Source organism: Danio rerio, chromosome 23, assembly GCF_049306965.1.
Source record: "Danio rerio strain Tuebingen ecotype United States chromosome 23, GRCz12tu, whole genome shotgun sequence".
Classification (NCBI taxonomy): Eukaryota; Metazoa; Chordata; class Actinopteri; order Cypriniformes; family Danionidae; genus Danio; species Danio rerio.
Window position 1 is genome coordinate 28,983,349 of NC_133198.1, and position 24,851 is coordinate 29,008,199.

The 24,851-nt window shown below is 36.2% G+C and overlaps 1 protein-coding gene across 3 annotated transcripts; it reads left to right on the top strand.

Moving 5' to 3' along the window:
- The first annotated feature begins 587 nt into the window (after positions 1-587).
- On the top strand, positions 588-24,835 carry itih6 (inter-alpha-trypsin inhibitor heavy chain family member 6). Of its 3 annotated transcripts, XM_009296935.5 has the most exons (18): positions 588-1,020; positions 2,430-2,465; positions 4,428-4,582; positions 9,888-9,998; positions 10,229-10,476; positions 11,888-12,057; positions 12,146-12,262; positions 12,344-12,515; positions 13,991-14,274; positions 16,131-17,331; positions 17,453-17,485; positions 20,926-20,949; positions 21,030-21,077; positions 21,167-21,187; positions 21,298-21,348; positions 21,476-21,589; positions 21,681-22,061; positions 22,152-24,835. In XM_009296935.5, the coding sequence occupies exons 1-18, from the start codon at positions 925-927 to the stop codon at positions 22,412-22,414; spliced, it is 3,525 nt and encodes a 1,174-aa protein (XP_009295210.1). In that variant the 5' UTR covers positions 588-924; the 3' UTR covers positions 22,415-24,835. The 3 variants fall into 3 exon arrangements, 1 of the variants encoding a protein (XP_009295210.1); XR_012398554.1 differs by lacking the exon at positions 20,926-20,949 and having other exon boundaries at positions 21,011-21,077; XR_012398555.1 differs by lacking the exon at positions 20,926-20,949 and having other exon boundaries at positions 634-1,020; positions 11,891-12,057; positions 21,011-21,077.
- The last annotated feature ends 16 nt before the right edge of the window (positions 24,836-24,851 follow it).

The window sequence follows — 24,851 nt, forward strand, 5'->3', positions numbered from 1 at the left end:
GTCATGACTTTACTTGGAGGGGCACATTATCATTAACTCATCCTTAACTATTTGTGAACTCCTGTGTTTAAATTGTTGATGTTGCCAGAATACTTTTCTATTGTTATTCAGTGTAAACACAGATGGATGTACATAAGCAGTACATGAGTAGTTAAGAATGGGTTAATGATGATGTACCCCTCCAAGTAAGGTCATGATATAATTATAAATGATTGTGTCATGAGTTAATGATGGTTAAGTTAACCATAAACTAATGTGGTAATTAATACATTAACAAACAATCATGTATTAACAATTAATTAAGGTAGCAGTTACACATGAACTGCACTTTCACACAAGAATTTATGACTCCTAGTTAAATTTAGTCCATGATTAGCGCATACATTAACTCATCATTGATTCATAATAAACAAATGTTTAGTTTACATATTAATACATCATCATTCATGTACTATTGTTGTAAAGCGTTAGCTATATTTTATACAGACAAATATAGTGATGATTTATTGTGGTTTAGGAAATTGTGAAACAGCCGAAAAGCTGGCAACAGTCTTCGGAATTGTAGCCATTCATGGGTTAATGTCTGTGGTTTTTCGTGCCCCTCAAAAACCATGGCAAGACTCTGCGAAATTTCCAGTATGTACACGTGAAAAGAGCTACCACTGAAGCCCACAAATACCTGCGCATGATTGGCATCTATTTGTCATAAAAACAGTTTTTTTCCCCAGTCTAAATGAGCATCCATCTCTCTCACCGCATTATAGTGGCTTCGGTATCATTTTTAGGATCTCTTTGGAAGGGTGGGGGCAAAACTACCCCTTTTACAAACAACTTGTGCAGTAAAATGTGAAGTCAGTGGAAGACCTTACGCACTCGTATTAAGAGCAAAACAGTGGTTTTGGCTTTCCCACACACGCTGGAAGCATGGATGTTAAACTGGATTTGACCGTCCACGCTGTTGTTTTCATCCTTCTGACGGCTGGATGCGCGCACTTGGACGCGCGCTCGGTCCCACTTCAGGTATGTGTACTACAATTCATATAATTTCCCTTATTTTCCATTTAGTTGGCACTTGTGCTTGCTATATAATGTTTATCTTAAGTGACCGAATATGTTTTGTGTGACATAAACACTGAAACTGCGTCTCATCACATTTACGCGCGAAAATATTTTAGGAATTTTGTTTCCAGTGGAATGTTGTTTCATTCTCAGAACACGGTGTGGTGTTTATACTGCTAATAAAACTCTATTGAATTATTAGGTTTCTTAAAATATTCAAATATAGCCTTTAATTGCATAATAGCTTATATAGATAATGGAAATAGTCAAACGGGATAGAGATGAGGCAACAAAATAGCTTCTGAAGTTCGTCTAATAACAATAACTTCATATATATCATTGGGAGCTGCAGTCACAGTGTGCGTTCTAAAATATGTAGTTTTTTGTCTGATGTTTTAAACTTAAAGTTGTAACTTTCTCATTGCATTCTACCTGATTAAACAAGGAAAACGGATACATTCTTGCAACTGTTCACATTTTACGCACTGTGGAAAGAAAGATTATTTAACAGCTATATAGCCTACAAATAACAGCCTATCAAAGAACCTTTCATTTAAAGTGTGTACTGGAAAGCCATGGTAGCAAAGGTGCATTTTATTTCCCATTGATAATATTTTGTTTGTGTTTGCAGCAATCTCCGGGAGATGTGGTAATATGTTGGCACAGCATTGAACTATGTGTAAAGTTAGCATCTACTATCCTCCAGGGGCCTTGTGTGTACAGTACTGACATTTTAGTTCATTTCCACCTCTTTCATGAATGACTTTGATTCAGTCTGTTTCAATGCAAGATCAAGACCAAAACCACTGGCATCTGTATTTAAAGCTATTTCTACATTTGCACCAAATTTGTCTCTAAATGCATTTTTGTTGGTAATTTAATAGTTTATTAAAGGGATAATTCACTCAAAGATTTATTTATCATTTACTCACCCTCAAGTTGTTCCAAAGCTTTGAGTTTCTATTTAATATATATATATATATATATATATATATATATATATATATATATATATATATATATATATATATATATATATATATATATATATATATTGAAGAAAGCTTGAAACCATTTACCATTCACAGTAAGAAAAACAAATACTACAGAAGTCAAGGTTTACAACATTTTTGAAAGTACCTTTTGTGTTTTACTGAAGAAAGAAATTCATTAAAAATTGAAACAAGGGTGAGTAAATGATGATAGAATTTTCATTTTTGGCTTTAAGTTTGCTAAGAGGCAAGTGGCACAAAGGAATGAGTGGGAATAAATATGTTATGGCTCAGAGTCACATATTTTTCATACCAAATGTGGCATAAAAACACATTATACACCAATAAAATAAGTTCATGTTGTTTTTCATTTTGCAGAGGTCAAGGCGGCAAACCTCTACAGCAAAACCAGCAGTGAGTATGACAGTATGAACCGTTTTTGTTTAATTTTTAACTGTCTTATTTTAAGTCATCTAAATGTTATGTAGTTTTTCTTTAGCTTATTGTGAGATTTAATAAAGCACCTAAAACTGTTCTTGCCTTCTGACCCACAGTTTCCTTTTAGTTTTTTTATATGCACAAACATGAGTTTGATGCCTTAGAAACCAAATATTTATTCCTGTAAAACACATGAGAATGTTTGCATGAGTTAGAAGCAATATGACCAACAATCCAAATCTGTCACTCGAGACAGAGCAAAGCAGAAGCAGATTAGGATGTTTCACAATAAGTAAAAGAGCCTCCATTATATATTTCTTGGATGTTACCGTTCATGTGTGTTATGCTTCATTTTGTACTGTAAGTCTGCAAAGTTTTCAAGAATCGTTTACAATAGATTAATATGTTTGTGTCACTTAATCATGTCTCTGAATTAAATACGCAGCTTCTTGTAACATGCAGTGCATGAAAGAGAGTTTAGATGGACTGCCTTTTCTGTAGCCAGACCAGTGTGGTCTGAATCAGGTTCAAGTAAACAGATTAAGGTGTTCTAAATATGGAGCTGTTATATTTGTTCAAAAGTCAAGAAGAGTGAACAGTAACTTGCTAATCATATATATATATATATATATATATATATATATATATATATATATATATATATATATATATATATATATATATATATAATTATTATTATTTTATTTATTTATTTTTTTAACCCTTTTAACAGACATCTCAACTGCCTGGTAAACCCCTTTCTTTTCCAATAGGTAGGGCCAGACAGAATCTGCGGACATTTTTTGCTATTTCTGCTGAGAGTTTTGTAACAAATCTGCAGATTTATGCAGAATTATTTTGGAAGTATCATAACTAAAAACTTAATATATAAAATAAATAAATTATACATTTTTAACTTCTATTTAATCTTTACAATGCAAAGTAAATAAGATCCCCTTATTTGTTAAACAAAGCAAGTCTCTCATATAATATACACTAAACAACAAAAAATATTACTTTAAAAACTTTATTGTAATACAATCATATGGACATTTTAATATTACTATTATTATATCACAATAATATTTGTGAAATTAGTTTAAAAACGGGATAAATACAAATGTACACACATTAACAAAAGTAAATAAATAGACTCAACGATGGGCTTAAAATCTAAGGACTTCTATGCGCACAGTTTCCGTGTAGGCCTAACAGTAGGTTATCATTAAAACTAAATCTTCAAAATTAGCCTAAAAGGTTGTCAGGAATACAGTTTAACCAACGGAAATCTATTTTCCCATTGAGTGAAAGTTAATGAAGCAAATTCATGTTATTTCAGCTTGCTTTCAGATGTTTATGCTGGTGTGTACAGATAGGGAGATTTACGCTAGTTGTCACACATTGTTTCGACCCAAAAAAGTCAATAAAATGAATCCATGAGACTATAAATGTTCTGTTTATAGCAAAAAATAACCTTTTATAGCAAAATCAAAATTATGACCATCAGCTCTGTGTTTTTTTTATTTTTATTTTTTATATATAACATGACTCGTCATGGTGGGGCAGTGGGTAGTACAATCGCCTCACAGCAAGAAGGTCACTGGTTCGAGCCTGGGCTGGGTCAGTTGGCATTTCTGTGTGTAGTTTGTATGTTCTCCCCATGTTGCCTGGGTTTCCTCCGGGTGCTCAGCTTTCCCCCACAGTCCAAAGACATGTGCTATAGGTGAATTGAATAAACTAAATTGTCCGTAGTGTATGAGTGTGTATGGATGTTTCCCAGTACTGTATTGCAGCATAGAAGGGCATCTGCTGTGTAAAACATATGCTGGATAAGTAGGTGGCTCATTCCGCCGATGAATAGAGGGACTAAGCCGAAGGAAAGTGTATGAATGACTTATCATTAATGTCTCCATGTCTTGGTGTTTGTTGTGCCCTTAGCTGAAGGTGACAGAATACCATGTGAGATGTTCAGTAGTGTCCCGCTATGCTGTAACTACAGTGGAGAGCACCGTCTGGAACCAGCTCCACATTGCTAAGGAAGCAGCCTTTGAGGTGGATTTGTCCTCGTCTGCGTTCATATCCAACTTCACCATGTGAGTCCAAATTTGCACCACATGTTCCTTCAGTTATTCCAGCTGTCAAATTGGTTTAACGATCAGTGAAACTGCAATTAAGTTGAGATTCGTTTGGCTTAAGTTTGAAAGTTTTCCCTGAATAGACACAGCAGGGTTATAATTGTACTAATGATTTGTTCTTGTGGAAAGAAGTACTTTGTTATAAAAAAAAAATATCTGATTAAAAGATACTTAAAAGTTACATTTAAGTACTTAAGAGGATAATTCATCCAAAAAAAAAAAATGCAATTATTTGCTCACTCTCCATTTGCTCTGTCTTTTATGAGTTTCTTTCTTCTGCTCAACACAAAAGATGCTAATGAAGATGACTGTGGACCATTTAAAAAAACATTCTCATCTTTTCTGCAAGAAATTCATACATGTTTTGAATAGGAATTGTACATTTTTGGGTGAGTTACATTACATGTATGCCTTTAAATTAGGCTTAGGCATTGCTATTTGGGCTTATTGGAACCTAATTAGAATAAAAACCTAAGTATCATCTTTTGATATGATGTACTTTTAGAGATAAATGATGTCCATATACAGTTGAAGTCAGAATTATTAGCCCCCTTTTGATTTTTATTTTCTTTTTTAAATATTCCCCAGATGATGTTTAACAGAGCAATGACATTTTCACAGGATGTCTGATAATATTTTTTTTTTCTGGAGAAAGTCTTATTTGTTTTATTGCAGCTAGAATAAAAGCAGTTATTAATTAAAAAAAAAAAACATTTTTGGGACAAAATTATTAGCCCCTTTAAGCTATTTTTTTGATAGTCTCCAGAACAAACCATTGTTATACAATAACTTGCCTAATTACCCTTGCCTGCCTAGTTCACCTTATTAACCTAGTTAAGCCTTTAAATGTCACTTTAAGCTGTGTAGTAGTGTCTTGAAAAAAATCAAGTAAAATATTATTTACTGTCATCATGACAAAGATAAAATAAATCTGTTATTAGAAATAAGTTTTTAAAACTATTATGCTTAGAAATGTGCTTAAACAATCTTCCCTCCATTAAACAGAAATTGGGGAAAAAATAAACAGGGGCGCTAATAATTCAGGGGGGCTAATAATTCTGACTTCAACTGTATGTGCACTCGTGGTCCGAATTTACATAAAATACTTTTTCCTGACTGTTATTGAATGCATTAATAACATCTACATGTTTTTTGAACATGTTTTGACTATCAGAGAGTAAAAACTACATTTTTTTTGTCCATTTTGGACTGTTTAAAGTTAGTGTTTGGGACATTTCAAATGTTGCAGGATGACACTGCGTCTGTAACAAAATATAAAACATTCAAAGTATATTAAATAGTCACTTAAGAGTTAAAATGTGCTGTCCACGTATGTGGTCACTAAGCCCTAGGACAGGGGTGAGCAAACTCGGTCCTGGAGGGCCGGTGTCCTGCACAGTTTAGCTCCAGCACTAATTAAACACACCTGAACATGCTAATCAGTGTCTTCAAGATCACTATAAATCTATAATCAGGTGTGTTTGATTAGAGTTTGAGCTAAACTGTGCCGGACACTGGCCCTCCAGGACCTGGACCGAGTTTTTTTTTTTCTCACAAGGGAGAAAAGTGGGTGACATGTGACGAGCAGCTTAATTCACAACATGTTTTTGTTTACTAATTCTTTAAACACAACTCTCTTGAGCTCTAAAAACGCAGAAGAAATTTGCTGTTAAATTAATTTTAGCAGAGACGCAACTGCCAGTAATTTTTACATTAGTTATTAGGTAAAATGTATTCTAATAAAAATGTTTTAATAAAAATAAATAGTTCACTGCACAGTCACACAGTAGGCTACACTATAAATAATAATTAAATTTATTCATTATTATTATTATTAATATTATTACAATTAAGCTAAAATTGACAAAACACAGAACTCTTTGAATGTTTGCTTTCATTTTGACATTGCTAAAAAGTGCACTTTTAAAGTTGTGTAGAGAAACATCCCATTATGCAGCAGTCAAGGTATAACACTTAATAAACGCCTTTTGCGTTTAAAAATGACCGGCCTGCGAAGTCAAGTTTGCAGTGTTATAAATGGAATAGGTATAGTGCTTAAGTGGATTTACCGCGGATCAACCGAGAAACCTCTCACGTGCGCTGCAGACTGAATGATAATCTTTTAAAAATATGTAATTTAGGCTATACTGCTATTTGCTCATGCAAAATTAAACAACATAAAATATATTGTAGATCTTCTTTAAGAGCTAAAATACAGTCAGCATATCGAGTTTGTTTTGATTTGTAGCTCATGGCCCTAAAATGAAAATAACCTGAAAACAAGCTATTAAAATAGGCTTAATAAATAAAAAAACATGACGGGTAGGCCTAGTAACCTAATGGTTTATGATGGTTTACAAATGACAACCGGACAATATCACGAAATACATTTAAAATGATGAAAAAAGTTATATAGCCTGAGTTGCGTGTTATCTGTGCCAAAATGTAACCAATTTTCACGGTAATAACTGTGAATTTAGGTATCTTTTTTAGGTATTTTTCTGGCTACACTAATGCCTTAAAATGTTACTAAGTAATTGTTTTAAATGACATTAGATTGTAACATTTAGCTTTTCCCTAAAACTTGTGTTGGTTTATGTCAACTTTTTTGACTCTGTTAAGCTGATTTCACTATATTTATTTACCTGTTAAACTAATAGTCTGATCGTGGGTCAGCTTGCATATGTGGGCATAATTTGACGTCTTTACCTAAAACTTTAAACATTCATAGGCCTGTTATTTGAAATAAAATGGAAATAAATAAGAAGAATAACATATGATTTAAAGCACGTTTGGCACTAAGCCATGATCCGTCTGCATTAAGCGGTATCGCTGCATTACCGTCATTAATAAAATCAGTAATAGCGAAACTGTGCATATTATTATTACTACTAAAACGTATATTACTGCCTTAGGTCAGTAACTTAATGCAAAGTAATAATAAATGTGAATAAATAGCCTAAATGAAAGGAACAAAAGAGACCAAAATCAGTCCCCAAGTCTAGTGCTCCCCTATGGATTAAAATGCCCCCTCAGTTCCACATAAGATAAGATAATATACAAGATCCACAATATCATAAAGACTAAAAAACATGATAGTGAGTAAATTAAGACAGTACTGTACGTTTTGTCTGTCCCTTAAACTGTCAGTTAATTATTCTTTTAGCTAATTCTTTTCGTTTTACAACTTGATTATCAATAAAAAAAAATGTCGAAACAGAGGTAAGCTTAAATGGACCAAACTGACATGAAGAAATCATATAAGATCATATAAGAAATCATATTTGTTGCCCAGAGCAAGATTTCTGGTATTTTTTTTATTTTTCCAAGAATATCAAATATAAACGAATTACCACAAATAAGACCCCCTAACAGCTCGATAAAGCACACAGGGGGCTGGATTTGGAAGCGGACGTGGGTCAACAGTAAAGAACCATTGGGCCAGATGAATAGCAGGCTTTGTCGAGAAAACTCAGAGAGCTAATAGAGAAAATGACGAGAACTGGCTCTGTTCACTCTCCCTTTTTACCCAGCAGAGTTTACCAAGGCACATGGCCAAGGTACACACGCACACACATTTACGTGTACATAAATACACACACATGCGTGAAGAATGTACACGAGCATCCCTTAACAAAGCAAGGTTTCAAGTTTCAATATATACATCACAGACATATATATATATATATATATATATATATATATATATATATATATATATATATATATATATATATATATATGTATGTATATATATGTGTGTGTGTTTAAAGAATCAGACTGCTGCACATATACAGACAGTAGCTTCCACCAGACTCGGTGCTTTTTCAAAAATCCGCGGCAGACGTGTTTCTTTAGTGCGGCAGCATTTGTTAAACTGACTGAGTGCTCTGTGTTCACAGTATCACATCCACAGTAATCCCAGACGCCTCCATGCCACACATACATACAGGCGCCTCATTTTTTCCACTGTGCCTTAAACTGTCCATTCACCCGGCTCTGTTTCACACAAGCTCTTTTTCAAAGCTGCTGGTTTATTTTGGTCGGTTCTTGTTGATTTATATTTAAATATGTTTGCTTATAGGTGCTGACCTTACTTTAGCATTTTCTCTCCTTGACTCTGATGTAAAGAGACAAAGAGTGTATGGATCGAGTTGTGTGGATGTTTATGCAGGGGAAATTCTCCTGCACCCAGAGCTCAGGGGATTGGAAATGCTATGATTGCCTTTTCTCAGTTTCTCAGTAAATCATGTTTTGTAAACGGGAAATTACATTTTCTGCTCACCTTTTTTCTTTTACTAGCTGTTTAGTGTGAAAGGCTCATTTCCGTCAAGGAGTAAAACATAAAAAGGTTTTTGTGAGATTAATTTAAAGCTGCCGTGTGTAGCTTTTAGTGCTTTGGCAGTTAAATAAATAAAAATAAAACAATGCCATGCTTCATGTGGAAGAACATTGTACCCTTTTGATGCCCATTTCTGCCACTGAATATAAAAAAAAAATGGAAATAGGTATTTTATTTATTGTCTCATGATTTTTACCTAAGAATTGTGAAATATGAAATCAAAATTGGCATTCAATAATTGTGAATTATAAAAAATATATAAAAAACAAACTATTTTCTTACAATTTTAATATAAAGTTGTATAAATATATTTATACAGTCAGAATTGTGAGATATGAACGGGATTCTTAGTTTTTGTTTCTTAGAATTGTGATGCTTAAAAAAACGTTTATAATGTTTAAAGAACAAACATAAAAAAAGTGTATAATATTTTATTTCAGACAGTTCTGACTTTAACACGCAAACACAAGCTTATATATTGCCCGCCTGATCTCACGAGAAAATGTAAGTATTTTACGTTTTGTCAGTTTAGTGGCTAACTCATACGAATTCATACGAGTTCAGTCGTACGAAAATGTATGATTTTAGAAAGTAGGCATGGCACTCAACACCGCCCCTGAAACCCAACCATCAATGGGTGATAAGCAAATAGTACTAAATTGTACGAGTTAGTTCATGAATATATACGAATTAGCCACCAAATTATGAATTGCCATGAGACTGCGTTAATATTGCAGTTCTGAGATAATAATAAGTGAGAGAAATGTTTACATTTTATTTGTTTGTTGTTTTAAGGGTGTTCTTATTTTCAAGACCCTTTTTTATGGTTTCCATGAGTCTTTACCATACACCAAATATATAAACTATTATTATCAAGCTATGTATTCTTTCTGCTCTAACTGGTGTTTTCTTTATTCCCAGCACATCAAACCATAAGGTGTATGTGGCTCAGGTGAGGAGGAGGACTGATGCCAGGAAGATCTATGACAATGCTAAGAAGCAGGGGAAAACGGCAGGACTTGTTGCCACCAAGTCAGTCCCAAATCTCCTTAATAGCTTAATAACAGGCATGCTCTAAAAATGACAATAGATCATTTACTTTTCAGATTTGACCCAACAAGCAGGTTTAAGAAATGGATGTGTTGACAAACTGCCTGCAGTTCTTCTCATAGAATTGGAGATTTGTTTTTAACAACTTTCATTCTTAAATGTTTTTATGACCCATGGAAAAGGAGCACGTTAACTTCTGATGTTTTCCAAAGGGAACGCGAGATGGAGAAGTTTCGTGTGGCAGTCAACGTTCCTCCTGGTGCTCGCGTGTCCTTCTCTCTGTCGTATGAGGAGCTGTTATCGCGAAGACTTGGGCGTTATGAGCTCTCTCTAGGTCTACGGCCAGGCCAACCTGTGCAAAACCTATCCCTGGAGGTCAGCATATCCGAGAGGACAGGCATCAGCTTTATCAGAGCTTTGCCACTGCGAACTAGCCGACTGCTCTCCAACACCGTTCAAGGTAATCTAACTTATCTATTAGGAATCACCAATGAAATTAAACAGCTGTCTCTATAGTTTCATTTCCAAACGTTCGAATCACACTAAGTCTGCAGAAACTCACGTCTGGTGTGAGCCCCTACCCCGGAGAATCCTCAGTCCATAGTGATCGCTGATTGGCCCCTGTACTAGAAGGCGGAGCTTCATTCGCCATATTGACAGTTACATTTTTCCCTATAAGAGTGACAGGTTTTGTGTATTCTATAGTCTTTGACTAGAGGCGTGATACAATAAATTAAACTTTGCCATGACAGAATAAATGACTTTTAAAATAAGTTATTTTAAATAGAAAGATTACAAGTTGTATCTGAGTACAAGTACCTTGGAGTTTTAATAGATTCAAAACTATCATTTCAGTCTCAGGTTAAAAAGGTTTGTAACCGGGTCAGATTCAGTTTAGCAAATTTTAGATTTATTCGTGATCAGATGTCATGTGAGGCTGCCCTAATCTATTATCACTCCATGATCATTTCTTACATCACTTATTGTTTAACCACTTGGTCCCAAGCCAGCATCACTATTCTGAAGCCACTTGAATCTTTATACAAACAATCCATAAAAACCCTTGATAAGAAATCAGTTCAATATCATCATTGTTTAATATTAAAGAAATACAACCTGCTTAGTTGGGGAAATTTAATTAAGTATGTACACATCTGTTTAATGTTTAAGACTTTACATAACCAGACTTCACCGTTAAATCAGTTTGTAAATATTAGAACGACTGCTCACAGAACTACTAAAGGAGGTGACAGAGGAGACTGCATTATTCCTCTCAAAAAAAGCAAATTCAGTCAATCTGTATTTTCAGTGAGAGCTGCTAGGGAATGGAACTCCATCCCACCAACAATTAGAAGATCATGCACTTTTCGTTCTTTTCAGTCTCATGTTAAAAATTGGTTATTGACAAATCAGCATTGTCAGCATTAGTACTGTATTCTTGACACATTTGTACTGTTGTCTTTGGCTTTTTGTCCTCTGCTGCCATCAGTCTGTTCTTTTTTTCTTTTCTTTTCTTTTTTTCTTTTCTTTACTTTTTTAACTGTATTTTTTATATTAAAGTGTATTTAATGTTTAATGTTGTGCTTCTACTTTAGGTGTGACTTTTTAACATTCTGTAAAGGGTCTACGGATGAAAAATAGCCATTCTTGGCTCATTCTAGCACATTTTACAGTAATGTTTATTAATGTCCATTGACCCTGTAAACAAATAAACTAAAACTAAACTAAACTTGTAAAATTTAGCCATGTTTGTTTTTTTTTTTTTATGACAAAAATTTTGATTAAATTTTTGATGACAAATGCAGCAACTTAAAATCACAATTATTCCAAATTTTGACAGGTTTTGTTTCTGTTCCTGATTGATCTTTTAGCAGATGCAGAAGCTCCTCCTTCAACTAAGGTCAAGCAGAATGCTTACTGCGCTCATGTGCGCTACACTCCCTCCATACAGCAGCAGAGGAATGTCTCCCCCAAGGGGCTCAGTGCAGACTTCATCATTCAGTATGATGTGGAGCTCAAAGACCCCATGGGGGACATCCAGGTCTTCATAATAATAACCTGCCTGATTCATGGTTCCAGAACTACATTGTTTTCCATGCAGCCTTATAATGGTCTTACTGTTTTTCCAGGTGGATGACGGCTACTTTGTTCACTATTTTGCACCTCGAGGACTTCCTGTGGTTCCTAAAGACGTCATCTTTGTCATTGACATTAGCGGCTCAATGATTGGGACAAAAATCAAGCAGGTAGCATCTTAACTACATACTATAACTTGCTGAGATTAAGATGAAAAGATGATGTATTCCTCCATTGTGTTTTTACACCAGACTAAAGCGGCCATGGTCAGCATACTAAGTGACCTACGCGAAGGAGATTACTTCAATCTCATCACTTTCTCAGATGATGTCCACACCTGGAAGAAAGACAGAACTGTCCGGGCCACACGGCAGAATGTACGGGATGCCAAGGAATTTGTCAGGAAGATAATCGCAGCAGGATGTAGGTGTCTCCTCTGTATCAAAGAGAAAAAGTATTTTTGGTGTCACTCAAAATAATGTTTCTTGTGAATTTTGTATATTCATTTTGTTATTTATTTTTATTATTATTATTCCACATTATTGTTTTTAAATTTAAAAAGAATAGTAATATAATAAGTAAAATAATAAAAAAATATTACAATTACTTATTTTATATAAATTGTTTTTATGCAGAATTAATTTTTTATAATATATATATTTTAGGAATTCTAATATAGTAATATTTATAATATACACATGTATTAATATTGTAATAATGTAATAAGGGCAGCACAGTGGGTCAGTAGTTAGCACTGTTGCTTCACAGAAAGGAGTTTGCTGGTTCGAGCCTCAGCTGGGCTAGGTAGCATTTCTGTATGGAGTTTGCAACTTTTCCCCATGTTAGCATGGATTTCCTTCACATGCTCTCGTTTCCCCCACAGTCCAAAGACATGAGCTATCCGCTTGTTAAGTCGTGATGTATCAGTGATGTATGGAATACTGTTTTCGGGTCCAGGCCGCTACTCATTTGAATTGAGAAAATATTTGTTTGATCACTTTATTAGTGAATTTTATAGAAAAAATCATTGTGTACACATCATTCTCTGGGCTTACTGCATCACAAACACCAAAGTTTTAACAATTTATAAAAAATGTATCACTTTTAGGCCATCGGATATTAGGCATAGACATATATACAGTATTGTGATCGTGATTTTCGAAAGTATTACATCACTTTGTAAGCGTTTAATATAACCATTTGATGAGCCTCCTATATAATTTGATAGAGCGCTTGGACCCAAAAGCCGCTTCTCGTGACATCACCTAATAAGCAGATAGGTGAATTGGATGAACTAAATTGGCCATAGTGAATTTGTGTGTGTGTGTGTGTGTGTGTGTGTGTGTGTGTGTGTGTGTGTGTGTGTGTGTGTATGTGTGTGTGTGTGTGTGTGTGTGTGTGTGTGTGTGTGTGTGTGTGTGTGTGTGTGTGCGCGTGTGTGTGTGTGTGTGCGTGTGTGTGTGTGTGCGTGCGTGTGTGTGCGTGCGTGCGTGTGCGTGCGTGTGTGTGCGTGTGTGTGTGTGCGTGAGTGTGTGTGTGTGTGTGTGTGTGTGTGTGTGTGTGTGTGTGTGCGTGTGCGTGTGCGTGTGTGTGTGTGTGTGCGTGTGTGTGTGTGTGTGTGTGCGTGTGTGTGTGCGTGTGTGTGTGCGTGTGTGTGTGCGTGTGTGTGTGTGCGTGCGTGCGTGCGTGCATGCGTGCGTGCGTGCGTGTGTGTGAGAATATTAGTGTATGGATACTGGGTTGCGTTATTTTGTCATCATCTTAATGTAGCCAGTTTGGACTGGAAACAACTTTTAAAAAAAATATTTATTCTGTGAATCTGGAGATTGAGAAGCCAAAGTCAGTATTCAGCAGATATTTTGTTATAAACTTTTTTTTTCTCCTCATTACACCACCAGGGACAAACATCAACGCAGCTCTATTATCGGCAGCTAAACTGCTAAATCCATCCACACGTTCATCTTCATCCACTGGGCGTGCACCATCTTCTCAACGTGTGCCTATGATCATCTTTCTGACCGATGGAGAAGCCACTATTGGGGAGACGGAAACAGATGTGATTCTGCATAATGCACAGAAATCTTTGGGTTTGGTGTCGTTATTTGGCTTGGCCTTTGGAGATGACGCTGATTTTCCAATGTTGAGGAGGCTGGCGCTGGAGAATCGAGGTGTGGCTCGCATGGTAAGAACAATTATACAGAACATAACTTCGGTTTTTCATAAGGTCAAGTGGTTCAGTTAACCATTAATAAGCACAGTTTCTTGTTCTTTCCAATGTAAACAGTTTTTAAAAAACAAACCAATTGAATGAATGATTCAATGACCTGCTAGTCATTCCTTACTGGAATTTTTCCCTTATTAAATTTGGTTAATTAATGATTCATTTATTTTCTCACTGTTAAAGGAATCCCAAATTCTCATAAATTCCCACCATAATGGATCATGCAAACATATACATGCAGAATGATGTAGTCACATGGCCCTATAACGTAGCTCTTGATGCATTAATCTTATTCAATCTGAGGATCAAAACTAAAAACTAAATGGTTAGTTCATTGCACAATTAAAATTCAGTCATTCACCATCATTTAGTTGCTAACCCATAAGAATTTCTATCACCTTCTGAATGCCTATGAACATGTTTTTTAATCAGATATAAGAGATTTATGTCCCCTCACAAATCAAATAATAAATGTATTTGAATTGAGTGGTTTAATCCATATTCTGAACAGACACCAGATATCATTTATATGATCGACAGGTTTAATTTCAGAATGTACGGTGGGGAAAATATGTAATGAACACGTCACCGTTTTTCTCAGAAAACATATTTTTAAAAGTGCCGTTGACTTGAAAATTTCCCTGGATGTTGGTAACAACCAAAGAAATCCACATATGCAAAGAAAATAAATCTAACTAGTTTACAAATTAAGTTATCTGTAATAAAATGAAATGACGCAGGGAAAGCCCAAACAGCAGCAAAAATCTCTTAGTGGTTCTTCAACAACCCTCTGTCATTGTAAATGAATATTAGCTGCTTCAGTCCAACATCTACATTACCAGGATGATAATGATGAAACCAGGGTGGACATTTCAGCAAGACAATGATCCAAAACACAGCCAAGGAAACTCTCAAATGCTTTCAGAGAAAGAAAATCAAGCTTTAGAATGGCCCAGCCAATCACCTGACTTGAATCCAATAGAAAAAAAATAAATAAAGATCAGATTTGGTAGACGAGACCCACAGAACCATAAAGATTTTTACACTCTGTTGAAGTCTGTGAAAAACTCACACCTGAGCAATGACTTTATTCACCATATGAGAGTTGTCTTTAAGCTGTCATCACCAAAAGAGTCTTTTTTTATGAAGTATTAATACATTTCAGTAGTTCTGAACTTTCTCCTTGTGACATTTCATTATTACACGAAACTAATTTTTCAGTTTTTTTTTTTTTGTTGTTGTTGTTTTGTTTTATTTTTATGTTTGTATTGTTTGGGTTTTTACCAAAATCAAGTGAACAGCTCCTTTAGAAATATTATTCCAAGGAAAAAAATATGATGTATTCAATACTTATTTTCCCCACTGTATTTGCATCTAAACACTGATAAGTGAACATGAACTTAAATTCAACCTCACCTGCTTGATGTGTGACACCTGTTTCCTGTGCAACAATAATTAATTATGAAATAACTTGAATAACTGCAGCAACATTACTGTAAGAAAACAACTCTCACTTCATGGTGAATCTGGTGAATATATATATATATATATATATATATATATATATATATATATATATATATATATATATATATATATATATATATATTGGTTTAGGAATGTGATTTCACTCATCCAGATGCTGAATGTATTGGGGATTTGGCAATTAGAGATCCATCCATCCATAGGTCTATGTCATAAAGATCCACATATGTAACAATTGTTGGCAAAACGTTAATGCATTTAAAGATTACAATGAATTATAAATATGTTTATTAAATTGTAATTATTTTAATGTGTTTTTCTTTGTCTTTCAGGTATACGAGGATGACGATGCAGCTATCCAGCTGAAAGGTTTCTATGACGAAGTGGCCACTCCTCTGCTTTCAGATATCCAGCTGTCCTATCTCGACGATCAGGTGTATGATATCACTCGCTCTCTGTTCCCCAACTACTTCCAGGGTTCTGAATTAGTAGTCACAGGACGACTTAAACCAGGCGTACGGGATCTGAAGATTACACTGACAGCAAGCGATTCAAAGCAAAAAGTGAAAGTGGAAAATGAGCTACCATTGGCCAAAGCACTTATAAATGGCACAGATCCGGCTCTGGTTTGTGGGCAGGCACTGGATGGCATTCCTAGCTTTGTGCATCGGCTCTGGGCTTACTTTACAATCAAAGAGTTGCTGCTGGCTAAAATGAACACCTCGGATGTGACCATACAGCGTCTTCTTGTAGAAAAAGCCACCAATCTGTCACTGGAGAACAATTTTGTAACACCAGTCACTTCGTTGGTTGTCATTAAACCGGATATCGATGAACCAGAACCGACTGTTAGCTCTTCAGTAATAACTACTACTAGCAAGACTTCAGCTAGTACCACAGCAGGTTCTGCAAACATGAGCAATCAGACCTCTAATGTTGCACCTAAAATATCTTCCACATCTGCGATGGGAACCAAAAAATCCAAGCTGCTCTCACCACCAAAAACAAGCAAACCTCCTGTCACTAAATCTGTTCAAGCACATCCACCACTCTCAGGGCTCCACACCACAAATCGACCACCTAACGCCTCTGTCTCTCTTAACAAAACAATTCTTACTCTATCCCCAAAGAAGACCACTACAGGACCACCTAAAACCACCACTACCATACTGTCCACCAAGCCATCCTCCTCTCCTCCTAGCACCATCAAAACCACACAAACACACATGCCACCTAGTACATCGAAAACCTCTACTTCCTCTGCGCCAGTCAAAATCACAACGCTAGCCACCCTAGTCAAAACTGCACCTTCTGCAGAGCAAGACTCTTCTTTAGACGTCAAAAACTCGACTAACTCAAGACTCGCAATGCTTCAGCAAACTCAACAGACATCAACCTCCACAGCATCCACCACAGAGGCTGATTCAGACATTCAGGTTGAGCTGGAAGTGGCTACATTGATGGCTCCAAATTTTCTGCCAATGCCGGGAATGACAGATGCACCAAAACTGTGGGAAGCCGCTCGTTTTCTTGGTGAGTTCCATTTAAGGAGAGGAGATTGACGTTTTATACACATGGTAATGTCATAAACACTTCGAATGAGTGACTTGGTTGTTTCTGTGTCCTCTATTATCCTCTGTTCTTCATCTAACAGATGTGTCTTCGTCCATCCAGATTCAGAGGAAAGGTAATGCTGTCCTTTTGTCATTGCACTTCTGCATCATGCTAGTTTAAGAAAGAGGGGTCTGGATACAGACCTGGGGCCTCATGTACTAAGACTTGCGTGGAAATCATACTAAAACATTGCGTACGCACAAAGCTGTAAATATGCGTACGCAGAAAAAAATTCAGATGTATGAAACACTGCGTACGCCGAATCTCACGCATATTCTTTTGTACATCTGAATGAACGTGAAACTGAGTGCAACATGCACGAGCACAAAACCCCTCCCTGCCTCCGCCCTCGTATGAATATGCAAATGCCTCTACTTTGGCAAAACCCAACGAAAAAGCAAAGGCAAAAGCAAGTAAAAAGAGAAACTTTGAACAGAATGTGAATTGGAGGTGCTGCTTTCGGAGGTAGACCGGAGAGAAGCGGTGTTATTTGCAAATTTGTCCTCTGGAATTAACAACAAAAGAAAAAAATAGAATGGGGAGAGTTTAGCTGATGCGGTTAACATAGTTGGGTCTGAACATCGCACTGTGGAGTTAAAAGAGAAATGGTGTGATTTATGGGTGTAAAATGATGCAATACCCTTAACAGTCTCAGTGGCGCAGCTTGTAAAACGCATGTCAATATGTTTTGACACGTTCGAGCATGAACTCGGTTCGAATCCAGCGTCTGATGAACTCTTTTTTCTTTTTTCCCCAGCTACATATCAGATTGTGCCAACTATTTATCATGAGAAAGACAAGTAGGAATCATTAATAAGTTTGTGCATCATATTTTATTTGCACATTTAGTGAATGGAAATGTTTCTGATTCACGCATGCAAATTCATCTTCAGATAGTGTCTTTATAGCAATGTGCGTGCAGTAGATAGCTGAGATTACATTGGGAAAACAGGCGACCGCTGCAAATTGTGCTTTAATGTTTGGCTGGTCAACTGTATGGTATGGAAACCTTATATACATGCTAGATGAACCCGTCTCATACAGCTGCCATTGCAAGGCTCAGACACTTTGTAGAGAGGAATTTAACACAACTGCCTCTAGGAGTCGCCAATGGAAATAAAACAGACACGCACAAAAAATGTGCGTACGCCAGCCATAAAGCTGCCGTGAAGCTGCGCACATTCTCACGTTCAGTTCATTGTTAGTAAATCCAAACGTGAGCGATTCTAAACGTGAAACTTGGCGTACGCAAAGTTTTTGTGCGTACGCAGCGTTGATGCATGAGGCCCCTGGTCCAGTGCAATCTGAGCTGCATCCAATACTTTTTAATGGGCCCACCTCGTGTTTTGTGGGGCCTAAAATTGAACATTCTCAGCCTGTTAAAGACACTAAGCCTTTTAAATTAAACTCAATTTGATGGCATGTTTGCTCAAAACCTGAATGTCTGAATGTATATCTGTCTGGATATTATTTAATTCTCTAAAACATGCAATCATCAACCTGAATGTCTATTGTTTTTGCCATTTTTCAATAGATGTTTCTATTCCACTAGTTGTTTTCAGCCTATAAAACAATGGTCCACTTCAGTGTTGACAGCTTGCTGACTACCTTATTATTTGGTTAACAAAATAGGACTGCACATGTACAGCACTGATGACAAAATTGACATCACATACACTGTACACATACACAGCTTATGCATAAATATAAACAAACACAGATGACTCACAAGAAACTGTGGGAAGCTATATAGAAAGAGTCCAACATACTGGAACAAGCTGGACCAAGTTGACTATGTCTGCAACTATAGTTATATGCATGTATTGCGGCCATTTTATTAGATACACCTTACTAGTACCATGTTAACCCCCTTTTGCCATCAGAACTGCCTTTATCCCTCATGCCATAGATTCAACAAGATACTGGAAATATTCCTCAGAGATTATAGTCAATATTGACATGATAGCATCACGCAGTTGCTGCAGATTTGTCAGCTGCACGTCCATGATGCGAATCTCCCGTTCCACCACATCCCAGAAGGGCTCAATTGGATTGAGTTCTGGTGACTGTGGAGGCCATTTGAGTACAGTGAACTTGTTTTCCTGTTCAAGAAACCAGTCTGAGATTATACATGCTTTTAGTCATGGCACGTTATCCTGCTGGAAGTAGTCATCAGAAGATGGGTACACTGTGGTCATAAAGGCATGGACATGGTCAGCAACAATACTTAGGCAGGCTGTGGTGTTGACACGATTGGAACTAATGGGCCCAAAGTGTGCCAAAAAAAATCCCTCACACCATTACACCTCCACTAGCCTGAACTGTTGATACAAGGCCGGATGGATTCATGCTTTCAGGTTGTTTATGGCAAATTCTGACCCTACCATCCGAATGTCGGCGCAGAAATCGAGACTCGTCAGAGCAGGCAACGTTTTTCCAATTTACTTTTGTCCAATATTGGTGAACGTGTGCAAATTTTAGCCTCAGTTTCCTGTTCTTAGCTGACAGGGGTGGCACCCAGTGTGGTCTTCTGCCTTAAGGATGGACATGTTGTGCGTTCATTCTTCTGCATTCATCTGAGTCAGCTCCAAGCAGTTTGGCCATTCTCCTCTGACCTCTGGCATCAACAAGGCATTTGCGCCCACAAAACTGCCATGCACTGGATATTTTATCTTTTTCGGACCATTTTCAGTAAACCCAAGAGATGGTTGTGTGTGAAAATCCCAGTAGATCAGCAGTTTCTGAAATACTAAGACCAGCTCGTCTGGCAGCAACAACCATGCCACATTCAAAGTCACTTGAATCACTTATCTTCCCCTTTTTGATGCTCAATTTGAACTGCAGCAGATTGTCTTGACCATGTCTACATGCTTAAATGCATTGAGTTGCTGCCATGTGATTGGCTCATTAGGAAAATGGCTGGTGAGGGTATATTAACAATGGACTTGAGCAGATAATTTTTCTAAATTAACACAATACAAGAAGTAGAGGATGCCAACACAATGTTAAAAAGTAACAATAGTTTCAAAGCCTGTTTATTTTCTCAACTGGTTAAATAAGATTATCCCATTTATTTTGGAACAATCAATGGTTTTTACAAACAGACTGCATGTTGCTGCGTTTTGTATGACTTGTAAAATTTTGTAAAATTCTTTAGGGATTTTCAATAGGACAGTAGGGTGTGTAGTCAAGAAATAAAGGGGCAGAGAGAGGGAAATAGGATCGCCAAAGCACTTTGAGCTGGGAGTTGAACTTTACTAGAATACCAATCTCAATGTTACAGAATGTGATTCTGTAAAGTGGCTCGTCTGAAGATAATAATGCCATCATATAGCTTAATTTAGGTTTTCCAATGCTATCAGTCGGGATGGTCAGTGCAGTGGCAAACAGTTGGCAAACATTTATTGACTGTTGAAAAAAAAGGTTGTGCTATTAGCCACATGTACACATATGTTCATTGGTCATTTAGGTAATATTGTAGTATCTGATCATGTTTCTTTATCTTTCATGCAGATATTGATATTGATCTTGTTCAAGGTAAATATTATTTTCCTCTGTTCAAATATATACAAGAGCTACCTAATCATGAAAGTCAAAGACGCATTGTTATTTTGTAGATTATGATACAGCACGTGACTATGACTACAACATCCACTATGAGTCATGTGAGTTACGAGTGTTTGCTTATTCTACTTTTTCAGCTACTAGTGACCATTGTTATGTCAGTTTTTGGATCTGTTTTTTTTTTTTTCAGATCCAGATGCAGAAGTGTCTGGTAAGCACTTTATTGTTTAGCACTATGCTTTATTGTTTGTGTAACTATTCATTATTGCATTCAGCAGAAGCAGCTCATTTTATCCAGGTATATCTAAAATATTTCAACAGACCCAAACAACCCACCCAGTTTAAGTTCGGTTAGAGTGTTCTCCTCATCAGGTATGACTCCAGGACAGAAAATCCAATTAAATGCTTCCACCTTAGGCACTTTTGAGATGTGATTAGAGTATTATAATCTCATATAAGTGACTGATTAACACACCTCAGTGTTTTGTGTCTCTGAAAGTGGATGGAGACCCACATTTCGTGATTCAGCTCCCAAAGCAAGATCAGCACTTGTGTTTTACCATTGATGGCAGGGCTGATGATGTCCTACGGCTACTTGAGGATCCAGAAAAAGGTGGTTTTATTTATTTGCATCCATCATGTAAGCTAAACAAGATGCACAAAATACTATTTAGATGTTTTAACATGATTGGAATCTCTTCAAGGCATTATTGTGGATGGGCATCTAATTCTGGGACCTCCTAAGAAGGGGATGGAGAATCGTAATCGTACCTTTTTTGACAGAATTTCCATCACTGCTGTCAAACATACTGCTATGATCACGTTAACCTCGGTTTCGGTGGTAGTGGAAGTGGAAGGGAATGAAATGGAGAGGCTGCCAACCCATCAGAGAGGATCGGTGGAGCAACATGGCTTGAGAATCACAGTTGAAGAGCATCACAGCTGTTGGATTGAGCTCGAGGTCGGTGTTCGGTTCCTTATTCTCTTCCATCGTTATAACCATCCCGAATACTTTCAGGTGGAGCACCTGGGCTTCTATATTGCAGAAGGAATTGGACTTTCTCGACACACTCAAGGGCTGTTGGGTAGGTAAAATGGCATTTTTAGTCAGTGAAATATCAAATAGCTTTTCAGCATTTCTGAAGTTCCAATCTGAGATTGTGCTCCATTTGCAGGACAGTTTCTACATAGCCATATAGAGGTCACGAAGGGAATGAATCAGGTTGGTTTCCATCATGCACAAACAAATAAGAACACTTCATTGGCTTTCGGATTGCTGAAGAAAGGAGACAAGCATTTGCCAGTCACTCTGCAAAACACAAACCTGAAAGACTCTACCAAAAAGCGACACTTGTCTCAATGTTGGGTTGTGCCAAAGGTGGATGTAGAGAGACTCCTGGAACAGTCCTATGAAAGCTATGTGGTGGATCGCCAATAGATAATCCATATCTACACATCTACAGAGGTACAACAATTTATAGAAAAGACTGTGTAAAATCTTTGGGGATAAAACAGACTATGAATATCCAAACTGTGATCATTTGAAAGATGTTTTCAAAAGGAATGACTGAACCTAATGCTTTGTTTAAATGTTTGTGTATGCTAACATTCAAAGTCTTCTTTTCTTTTAAGAAATTAAGTATTACTCCGCATGAATGCCAGACTTGTATCCATAAAAAAGTCACCTCATCCCATTTAAACAAACATTACTAAAGACTAGAGTATTGGTGAAAACAATAACAGTGTAAAGTGTTTTTAAATAGAAAATAGTTCTTTGTAAATTGTAATATGAAGTTTGTAAAATTAGTAAAGTGTAATTTTGTTAAATTGCGATAGTATTTCCAAATATCACTGTTATTTTTTTGTTAAATCAGCATGACCTTGGTGAAACTTTGACTTTTTTCAAAAACAAAAATATAAACATCCACAAACTTTTGAGTCGTGCATATCATGCAGATTGATTTCATAATTTATATTGAAACACTTTTTTAATATTCTCCTTGGCATATAGATAACGATCACAATATTTTCTAGTTATTACATATTTTATTCTAGGCTTCCAGGTAGTTTTAATATATTTGTTTATATACGGCTTATAATATAATAAAATAAATTAATACAACAAGGATTGTGTAATTATTATTAGTTAAACATTATTAGTTATGGCCAGGGTCAAACAGAATCAGACAGACATTTTTTTTCTATTTCTGCACAGAATTTTGTAAAAATAAAAAAATTGTGGATTCATGCGGAATGATTTTGAGATATCATAAATAAAAACTTAGTATATGAATTTAAAATAATACATTTTTAACTTTTATTTAATGGGCACCTATTTTACCCCTTTTTCAATATTTAAGATGAGTTTTTTTGCATCTCCAAAATGTGTCTGTAAAGTTTCAGTTCAAAACACCCATCAGATTATTCAATATACCTTTCAGAATGTTGGAATTGTCTGCTCTAAACACTATTTAGTGTTTATTTTTATTGCCTGTGCCTTTAATGCGGGTTCTACCCACCCACCATTTCAACGTGCCTATCAGGGTGTGCCTCAATCTCCGCCATGGACGCATAAGATAAACAGCACAGTGACAGACATGAAGGAAGCAGATCTCCCGTAACGTTTTTGAAAAAAACTACAGTAAGAACTTTCCCAATGATTATTATTTGATGTATTTGTTGTGGAGTTGCAACGATGAGTCACACATAATGTTGTTACAAAGTTCATGCATGCACACACACAGTGGACACACACATAGCGCACGCGTTTAACTTTGCACTATTTTTGCACAGCAAATGTGACAGGATACACGTTAATATCCACTGCTGTATGGTTATCCATTATGGTAATGTACAAAATAAGCCTGATTTAAAAACATGTTAAACTAAGTTGTAATACTCATTCTTAATCACATTTGATGCTGATTACAGAGAGCTGAACAGATCTTTTAATCCCAGTTGCTTTGCGCTTGTCCTGTCTTGTGGATATGATTATATACATTACTACTGAGAAATGTTAATATGCGTCTGACAATTAATTCGATGAGCGGGGCACTGCACTCTTACTTAACGTCACGGTCGGCCTTAAAATGGTAAAATCCTATTTTAAATTTAAAAAAGAGACTTATTGTGTACATATCAACTCAATATGACTGTGGACACAATATACCTGCACACAGTCCTGTCCAAAAAAGATGATTTTCATCATAGGTGCCCTTTAATGTTTACAACACAAATCCAATCAGATCCACTAAATTGGTAAACAAAGCAAGTCTCTCGTATATCCACTAAAATGTACACACATTTACACAAATAAATAAATAGACTCAATGATGGGCTAAAAATCAGCAGATTTCTGCACGTGCAGATTTCGTGTGGGCCTAGTTATGAGTACTGAATGTTGTTAGGAAAGGCAGATAATCAAACGTAACCAAAGAGCGAGTTTCATTTTATTCATATTTATTTTTTGTTGCACAAGACTGCTCAAACACGAGATGAAATTCACAACTTAAATTGTCGAGTTTGTGTGTCAGTTTGTTTTTTTTATAAGATGTTAAGTTGTTCAACATTGAAAATGAAAGACAAAATGAAAATAAATACAGTACAAAACAGTTAATCCAAACATATGTGACAATATGCTGGAGAGGTGCAAAAGAAAACAAATATAGCAATGCAGCAAAACTCTATTGGATTCCAGTTATCGTTAATTCACAATCTAACTTGTGCACTAAGGAAGAGAGTTCAAGACCTGTATGTGAATCTATAAGGCCATTAGTGACTTTGGCCCAATAAAATTCAAGAATGTAATGAAACTGTCACACTCCTTGTTTTCCATTGAAAATAAAACGGGAAAAACTACCATCTGAGGGTTTTCT

Coding starts and splice junctions, on each gene's coding strand:
- itih6 (XM_009296935.5), top strand. CDS start 925: ATGGATGTTAAACTGGATTTGACCGTCCACGCTGTTGTTTTCATCCTT. Junction 17,486..20,925: donor CATCCAGATTCAGAGGAAAG/GTAATGCTGTCC, acceptor TCTTTCATGCAG/ATATTGATATTGATCTTGTT. Junction 20,950..21,029: donor TGATATTGATCTTGTTCAAG/GTAAATATTATT, acceptor GTTATTTTGTAG/ATTATGATACAGCACGTGAC.